Source organism: Oncorhynchus gorbuscha, linkage group LG01 (assembly GCF_021184085.1).
Source record: "Oncorhynchus gorbuscha isolate QuinsamMale2020 ecotype Even-year linkage group LG01, OgorEven_v1.0, whole genome shotgun sequence".
NCBI lineage: Eukaryota > Metazoa > Chordata > Actinopteri > Salmoniformes > Salmonidae > Oncorhynchus > Oncorhynchus gorbuscha.
The window spans coordinates 36,851,019-36,860,701 of NC_060173.1; the positions used below are offsets into that span (position 1 = coordinate 36,851,019).

At 40.4% G+C, this 9,683-nt stretch overlaps 1 protein-coding gene across 1 annotated transcript in view; it reads right to left on the minus strand.

The window, feature by feature from the left end:
• Positions 1-9,117, minus strand: part of LOC124036693 (multiple C2 and transmembrane domain-containing protein 2-like) — a 43,765-nt gene extending 34,648 nt beyond the window's left edge. The window contains exons 1-8 of the mRNA XM_046351550.1: positions 8,978-9,117; positions 6,755-7,880; positions 4,510-4,569; positions 4,310-4,406; positions 1,236-1,378; positions 933-1,009; positions 741-852; positions 605-625 (exon numbers count right to left, since the gene is read on the minus strand). Coding sequence (XP_046207506.1) covers positions 605-625; positions 741-852; positions 933-1,009; positions 1,236-1,378; positions 4,310-4,406; positions 4,510-4,569; positions 6,755-7,837 — 1,593 coding nt within the window. The 5' untranslated portion in view covers positions 7,838-7,880; positions 8,978-9,117. The remainder of the gene's footprint in view (positions 1-604; positions 626-740; positions 853-932; positions 1,010-1,235; positions 1,379-4,309; positions 4,407-4,509; positions 4,570-6,754; positions 7,881-8,977) is intronic.
• Positions 9,118-9,683: the final 566 nt, after the last annotated feature.

The following is a 9,683-nucleotide window of genomic DNA, read 5'->3' on the forward strand; positions in this document are numbered from 1 at the left end:
GTGACTGGATAGGTGTGAGAATAAACCCACAAGCACCATCATGAGAAGAGCACCAGTCCAAAACACATCAACACTAACTGCATCCAATTTCAGCCTTCATCACAATGCTTCAAATGAGAGAGCTGTATTAAGGGCTGTATTTTAAACCCAATAAAGGCTCTACTCCAAACTGTGCTTAGTCAACATGTAAATATGTTGTTATCATGTTTAGATCATTTGTAATGCACGGTTTAGTCTGACACTTGAAAATACAACTTGTCATTATGAAACTATGTGTACAAAATAAATTATTTAAGGTTGAAAATGCATGCACAAAAACCAAAATCCTGGGACTATACTTCGCTCTTTGTTATGATATATATAATATATAATACAGTGATCTACTGCCCCCTGCTGCTGGATATCAGGCACAATCTCAGCCATATTTGGATTTATCTGACTAAAGTAATGGTTATACTGTTAGTAAGTCTAGTACTGTATGTCTATTCTAGCAATAGACATTGGCATATACTGACATTGAACAGATTGAAGAATTAGATGCACACAACTAAATTTATGCAAGTAGAAAGGAGACCAGTGGAAAATAGAACATTCTAGTTCCTACCCTCTTTTTCTGGTGCCATTTCTGTTAACGAGAAGAAGAAAAAAATTAATCAGGAAAATTTGAAAATATAGTGATTGAAAATATTGGCATTGAAAATTAGGGATGTAACATTAGACTCCAATCAAATCAGGCTTACACGTTTTTTGATAGTAGCGTCTCTAAAAGTGAGGCATGTGTCCATGACGATAACCCCCATGTCCTCCTCCAGACTGTTGGGGTCCTCCAGACTCAACACCATCTCACCGGTCCTGGACAAAGAGAGACAGAGACGTACTGCAGTGTACTAGATAATACACTGAGTGATTAGCAGAGCATGTGTATTACTCACTTGTCTAATTCAAGTTTTTTGATGACAATCGTGCTGGAACCCATGAAGTCATCAGTGGTTAGGTTCTTATCATAGACCTGCAACAGTTAGAAACACCATATTCAATATAAAAACTGTAGGTCAATCAGGTTTGGCACAATGAACTGTTATTGCATGCCAGTTTTGTATCCTTTGCAGGCCATAGCTATGACATCATTACAGTGTCAATCTGTCACTTTTATGACAATATAAGTACATTGCCGTTCATTTGTAGGTGTTACTTAGACAACCTAAGTCAAAACAACAGATCAACGTGACACTCACCCTCACGTCAACAACCTGCTCTCGATCCTGCAGGGGGAAGGAGAAGGACTCGCTCCATTTTGGATTTAGGTTCTTATACACAACTTTGCTTTTGTAAATCGTCTTCCCTTCCAGTTTGAACTTGACATAAGGATCACTTGTACCTAGAGATTCAAAAAAAAAACAGAATGTTCAGAAAATAGCAGATAAAAGCATTATCAGATTATCAACACAATCAATCATGATATGAGACAAATTCGTACATGCAAAGGGGTGTCATTTATACAACAATTGTATTAAAAAAATAAACGTACAAAATGTAATATATATATGACAGGAAACCAGTCAGATCCGCACCAATTAGAACACAGAGACTGAGATATGCAGGGATGAGGTACACCGCACATGTGTTTATGAAAACAGAGGGATGTATCTGTTTAATTGTGAAAGAGAATAAACTCTCGCCAGCATGAAGCAACCAGCAAATAAAGTCCTGAAACCAGGAGCAACCAGTGTTAATCTCACAAGCCTGTTAAGTAAGTCGGCCTGGTGGTGGGGTGGGGGGACGGGGCGTCTTTGTCTCAGCCATGGTATGAAGATTGCCTGAAAAATGAAAGCCAGTCCCATGCCTTCATTTGTATGGAGAAATGAAAGGGTGCTTGAGAGAACCTGCAGGGAGGCTTGAATCACATGACAAAGGCCCTGTGGGGATGGGCTGTCAGGCCTGTCAGCTCCCCACTCCAAATGAACATCTCCCAAAGGCAGGCAGGACCCACAGCAGCTCCGCCCTGCCAGTCTGACAGGAAAACCTCCAGGCAACTTGACAGGAGGAGAATGTGGCAGCCAGTGAGGAGAAAAGCTCTGGCGTGACAGAATGGTGACCATTGAAATTAACCGCGAAAAAAGGGGAGAACAAAAAAAGAGAAGTGGGGGCTGGTGGTGAGGGTCCTTTCAGAATATGTAATGACAGTGGATGGTGTTGGTGGGTCTCAGGCACCGTGTTGATTGTAGGGCAAACAGTGGAGAGGCAGGGGGCGTGTGGGTATTGCATCATCATCATGGTGCCATCCTGTCAGGAAAAGTAAGGTCTCAACTAGCAGGGAGCTGTGGCCCGAGACGACAAGGTTAGTGAAGCCACAGCGACAGTTACATAAGAAACCTTAGCACAAGCTGAGGGTTACATCGAGAAAATAATATAGCCTACATATGGCAGCAGCGGTCAGCCAGGCAAAGAGGTGGAATTTAGGATTGCAGACAAAAAAACATGTTTGATTGAATTTCAGCCAAAAACCTCCAACCGATATGTTCATAAAATAAAATAAACAAAATGTTCCAGAGATGTTTGGTTTTCAATAGCAGCGGAGAAATGAATAAAGTCCATGTCTTTCAAACAGCAATTCAGTTTATGGACAGTTGAGGTCGCTGCTTCCCCAAACCAATTGCATTGCATCCCAACAAGCCCACAATGACAGTGGGCAGATGACTGAGGAAATGAACAATTGAGGTATGCATATGAGAAATATTTTAGTTGTATTTTGAAGGGGAGACTACATCATATTCAGTAAATATTAAATATAACAATCAATAATTTTGGGATACAAACCCCAAGCAGTCAGTAGTATTCCACAAGCCTTCGGTATCTTATCTGCTGTATATAATGGAATGCCATGCACTGGGTGTACAAAGCATTAGGAACACCGTCCTAATATTGAGTTGCACCCCCTTTTGCTCTCAGAACAGCCTCAGTTCGTTGGGGTTTGGACTCTACAAGGTGTTGAAAGCGTTTCACAGGGATGCTGGCCCATGTTGACTCCAATGCTTCCCACAGTTGTCTCAAGTTGGCTACACTGATTGAAGTGGATTTAACAAGTGACATCAATAAGGGATCATAGCTTTCACCTGGATTCACCTGGTCAGTCTATGTCATGGAAAGAGCAGGTGATCCTAATGTTTTTTATAAACTGGCTGGTTCGAGCCCTGAATGCTGATTGGCAGACAGCCATGGTATATCCGGCAGGTAGCCTAGTGGTTAGAGTGTTGGACTAGTAACTGAAAGGATGCAAGATTGAATCCCCGAGCTGACAAGGTAAAAATATGTTGTTCTACCGATGAACAAGGCAGTTAACTCACTGTTCCTAGGCCGTCATTGAAAATAAGAATTTGTAATTAACTGACTTGCCTAGTTAAATAAAGGTTTAAAAAAAATGTAATCAGACCGTATACCATGGGTATGACAAAACATGTATTTTTACTGTAAGTTGATAACCAGTTTATACTAGCAATATGGCACCTCAGAGGTTTGTGGTATTTGGCCAATATACCACGGCTAAGGGCTGTGTCCTGGCACTCCGTGATGCGTGGTGCCTAAGAACAGCCCTTAGCCGTGGTATATTGGCCATATATCACACCCACTCGTACATTATTGCTCAAGTATACTCATGACATGCCAACATATCAACATCTACTGTCCTATACAGACCAAAATCATAAGTATGACATAAGTTAACATAAACATTTACAACCATTGTGATTTAAGACTAGGGATTTCCTTCAATGTGTTCAGAACACTACGTATTACAGCAGAGGTCCAAACTTCCTAGGATGTATTTCAGCAAACCTCCAGCAGGTGGCAGCTTGTCATTTGTGGCGGGGAAATGTTATTTAAAAGCAACAGTGAAACATTGCATGAACTCTCCAACTGACAAAAATATGTTGCATCTAAATTTGCATTGGTTATGAAAACCATACCACATAATTTGTTTCTCCACACATGTTGTTAAGGGAAGGCTCCTGGGTGTGTTTTGGCGTCAGATTCTGGTCTGACTGGAATCACTGTCAAAAATACATTCCACACAGTTAGGGGCCCTTGGTAAATGTATGTGCTTCAACTAAAAAATACCTTCTTGATGACATGTTCAAAATCAAGATCAACAAAGTAAATATAATGAATTGCTTTGTCATCATCCTACTCACGGCACAAGGGTCACCTTCTCAAGTTGAAAGTATGTGTCTATCAATATACCCAGCATGCCTCAGACTTTACATTCATCCATATGTAGACCTCCAAAAGTACCAGGTTATTTTCGTCCACTTACCATTGCGGTCTCTGATGACCAGGTTCCTGCCCTCCTTCAGGTTGACGGTGAGGAGGTACTTCTGGATAGGACCAGGTGGGGCCCTTGCTGCCACAGCCTGTCAAGGAAAGGAATCACATTAACATGATGCTTTATAGTCTAAAGTCTTAGTGTTGTCCATTATCATTGACAAGGTCAGGACATCCAAGTCCAGTACTCACATTGTTGCCTGCTTGACCCTGCAAGGGCTGGGCATAGAAGTCATTGTGCTCATTGGGTAACTAAGGGAGAGAAAACATGTTAGCTTATCAAAAAGACATCTACAAAGTATGGAACAAATGTAGATGTTATCATGTTCAGTCATGTTGTTTACCACTTTTTAACCTCAGGTACTATAATTGTACCGGCAACCAGTAAGGCAGGTTTGTAGCCTCAACAATGTCTGGCCTTGTAATAAGACAGATCTACATTTAATGCAATGGAAGGGACTTCAGGTCGGCATAAGAGCTCCTAAAATAATGTTTCTTCTGCTCAGCATATACATTATATGAGTATAGGGATTGCTATCTGCAATGGGATTTCTGACAAAGAACCAGCGTTGTCTTAGCGTTGTCTTAAAGATAGAATGTTATTTTAAACAGGAACAAAGCGGCCACCCGCCTCTGTTTCGTAACCACTCTCTATGGATACAAGGACTGACCGTCCATGAAATCAAAATGATCGTTTTAACCATGTTTTTAAGCTACTGTATACAGTGTTTACTCGAGTACTCAAACGGAAGTCGAAACTCGATCTTTAACCAGAGATTCATTTTTTTCTAATACTGTAAAACGGTCTGATTTATTTCATAACTCTGTTCAAAATTGAAAACAGGGCGACAGGTAGCCTAGCGGTTAAGAGCGTTGGACCACCTCAAGCTCTCCTATCACAGCACAACTAACTCCATGAGTAGGGCTCTGTGTTTTGGTTAATCATGTTGCATGACCTGGATTTTTGTCGTTATTCAAAGCTTTTCATCAAACTGTCCGATTTCCTTTTCATGTCAGATGGTCCAGCGCCATCATCATTTTGGGTTGAATTCTCATTTCTGGAAATGGCTAAAAATAAAGGTTCAAATCCAGATCGTTTGACATGATTAACCAAAACACATGTCCCTATCCATGAGAAATCATATGCTTATCACACACAAAGAAACTGGATCTGAATATCAGGCAACTTCGCACAGCCATTGAAGAGGAGTGGGACAACATTCCACAGGCAACAATCAACAGTCTAATCAACTCTATGTGAAGGAGATGTGCCGCGCTGCATGAGGCAAATGGTGACCAGATACTGACTGGTTTTCTGATCCACGCCCATCTGTGACCAACAGATGCATATCTGTATTCCCAGTCATGTGAAATCCATAGATTAAGGCCTAATGAATGTATTTCAATTGACTGATTTCCTTAATATTAACTGTAACTCAGTAAAATCTTTGACATTGTTGCATGTTGCGTTTATATTTTTGTTCAGTATATATGGGGCAATTTGATTTCAGTTGACATTTAATTACCTAACTTACCTTTACTTAGTCATTTTGATTCCTAACATAAGGCTTCTACAAGCAAGCACCACTTCTGATGTAGCTGCCTTTTTGAAGATTGTGTTCAAAGATTTGATATTATGGCTTCAATAAATGAATCTTAAATGGCAATATTTTTTTCATCGATATTATATATATATAGTAATTAGGATGTGTTATCTGTAATGGTTATGATCAATTAGGCATTGTTCCGTACTGTTGGCATATAGATAAATGCAACAACAGAAATCCAGGGCCGTTTTCTAATTATTATATATATTTTTTTATTTGAGTACTCTAAAAAAATCCTGCAAGTACTAAGAAAATCAAAACATTTCAAATGCCCATTCCTCTCACATTTACATTGTTTACAAACATTGAGAGTAAAAAAACTTATTATTTTGGGTTCTGATGAGGTATGATAGTTGAACTAAGCTCATAAGGAATTCCTAAGTTATATTCTTCAAAACTCAATGGGTATATATCATTAATTTAGTCCAAAAATGGATGTAGCAATTAGGGTTTCTAGCTTTAAGCACAATCCACGACTTTAAAGTATATCTATTGTAGCTGATCTGGAGACTGATCATAGAAAACTTCTAGGCATAGAGTCAGCATAACAGCTCAAGGGTGTGAAAACCCAGACCACAGTATTTATATATGAAAAGAGAGCTTGCAAATGCTAATAAGACCCCAGTGAAAATGCACTGCTTTAACACACTGTACTGTGTCTTGGTCACTAAACTATCCTCCTGTATTACTGTCACATAGAAACATGTATTTTCTATCAAAACGTGTGTGAAATCTGTCAGTCCACATTTAGACTTTACACTGTATGCAGTAGGTCTATATCTATATCTGCGGAGGGTATTGTAAAGTACAAGGTTAGTATGGTATCTGACCTCAATGTCTTCCTGGGGCTCCCTGTATAAGATGTCTCTGATGTTTGTCGAGAGGGAGGGCTCCCTCATATCCAGGTCCTCAGAGTCAATGGGCCAGAACGAGTAGGCTTGTTCCTCGAACGGGGTTCCACACACAGAACCGTCCCCACTGTCTGCAGGGGTGCCCATCCTGTCTGGGGTGCCCATCCTGTCTGGGGTGCCCATCCTGTCTGCCCTGTCCACTGGCAGAGACCATCTATCTGGAGAGATGTTCAGTCTGTCAAGTGGATTTGTAGGAACAGACCATCTAACTTCTGCTGGTTGTTTCCCTCCCTCTCTGGAAGCAGCCAGTCTCTCTGTAACCAGGTTTGTTTGGTCTGAGACAGAAGAGGCAGATCTTTCAGCAGATGCACTCACTTTGTCGCTAAAAGTGACCACTCTGTCTTTAGAGAAGAACAATCTATCTGTAGAAATATTCATTCTCTCTACTGAAGCAGCCAATCTTGGTGTGGGCACAGGAATATGTGGAGAATTTGATCTCGGGGTAGGTGGCTTTCCTCTGTCCACTGCTGTTTTTACTCTGTCTGCTGAAGAAGAAGAAGCATAAGAAGTAGATCTCTCTGCAGGTGCGTTCTGTTTGTCTAATGGCGTGTGGATTCCACCCATAAAGGTGGCCATGTCCTCCTCTTCAGATTCTTCATAGAGAGTTTGTGTCTCCACAGGTGCAATCATTCTAGATCCAGATACATTCATGTTATCTATGAAAGTCAAATCATGCACAGTCTTTCTACCTGAGGGGCCTGCATCAGTTGCAGTCAGCCTGTCAGTGGATAGAGGGACTGAGTTAACAGAGGTATTATCACCGGAGCCTGAAGAGCTGTCAAAGAAGATGGTGTCCGGGGCTGTGCAGAAGGCACTGTCTGTGGGAGAGGGTTCAGCCTGAACAAACCTCAGGTCCGGCACTGATATACTGCGCCTGTATCGCAGGGGCTTGGGCTTCTTCTTCTCCAGTTTCCCAGGGGTCTTCTTCTTCTTTATGTTATTGAACTGGGTCTTGGTCTTCTCACGCAGGTTCTCCCACACAGTCTTCTTCTTTGGGTCCATGCTGAGTGGTGCAGGCAACAGACCACACCTTTTCACACAGAGACTGCAACAACAAGATGAAGTAGTATCAGCATTATTGTTTAAGTAGTACTGTCTACTGAATTCTTTAAAAAAACCTTCAGGCCTGACAAACATGATTGCACAATTGTTTTGCTTCTCATCATAGGAGTGGCATTCAGGGACGCTTTTGGGCGCAAACTCTGAATCTATATTGGCACAATGCCCTGAGTGATACTGTAATGATATAATGACATTTGCCAAGCTTTTGGTACACAAATCACATTGTTATTCAATTTACTGTAGAAACTGCCGTTTACTCGTATCCGTTCACTATTCACTCCTACTGATGACATGGGGTAAAAAAAAGCCACAGAGCCAAAAAGATACATCTATACAAAGATACAATATTATGTGTAGCATCTTGTTACGGTAGAGAGAAAGATATCACAGCTTATATGATGATTTTGTTTAGATAATACTAGGCCTAGATAATACAAGGCCCAGTGCAGTCAAAAACATGATTTTCCTGTATTTTATAAACATTTCCACACTATGATGTTGGAACAATTTAACCAGGTAGGCCAGTTGAGAACAAGTTCTCATTTACAACTGCGACCTGGCCAAGATAAAGCAAAGCAGTGCGACAAAAACAACAACACAGAGTTACACATAAACAAACGTACGGAATAATACTGTGAAATGTTGAAAATTATGATAATTTAAGTGTAAGAGTGGTTTCTTCATGCTTGAGAAATTGCTCTTTGCTAAGAAACTATTTGTTTCTTTTTCACAATTTTCAACGAAAACAATCACAGTAAGGTATTTAAATTGTTACCCATAAATTTGATATTGAGATTAGAACAGCTGCATTGGACCTTTAAGATGAAGAAATCCAATGTCAATAAGAGACATCCAAATAGGCCATTTATAATCTGACCTCATCCCTCTCCTCTCCCTCTCTCACTCTCTCAAAAACAAATGTTCTTTACCTGGGCCTAGGCTATATCACCACAATCTACGAGAGGCCCACATCAGACATAGAAAACTAAAATCATCATTCGATAGAGATTGGTTAACAAACTATCAGAATATAACAGCCTCAGAATTTGGATAAAGAAATATGATGAAACAGCCACATACTTTCTTAGACAGTTACAACGCTGCTCCACAACCTTACAAAGAGGAAATAGAAATATGTTCCAAGTCCGTTGTCTCAGGAAACTTCTAGAGAGCTAGTCAGTGGACTGCCCTCAGACAATAGTATGGTGAAAATGAGGAAGTCCCTTTCAAATGAACTTATAAATACATGCTCTTGCTTCTAGATAGGTTTGATGATTGGGTGGAGAGCAACAGCAGGGCCAAACAGGCCACACCAGTCCCACCAGGTGAGTTTCATGACATAGTGATATTTTCTGTCCACTAATAGCAGGTTGAAGTCGTGGATTATAGCACAATGTATACCTTCACTGTACTTAGCATATTATTTTGAAAAGTCAGGGAAATCCTCAAGTTATGGAAGTGCTTCATAAGAAAGGAACAAAGTAGGTAACAAAGTAGGTAACTGTGACTGCTCCCAAAAAAACACTAACTAGCTGCTGACGGACGGGAAAGCCTTGCTTGTTCAGATTGTTGGTTTGTTTGTTTGTTTGATTGTTTGTTTACATTGTGTTTGTTTTATCATGAATAGTCATATTTTCAAGTTTGCTGTTGTTCATAAGTATTACAAGAAACAACGTGCATATTTATTTTATTAGACAAACAATCCCAGATGATGGATTCTGAGTCATGGAGTCTGAGGCATAGTAAAGAATGTAGGCTGTGTTAACTCATTACTGATCTCCAGCTC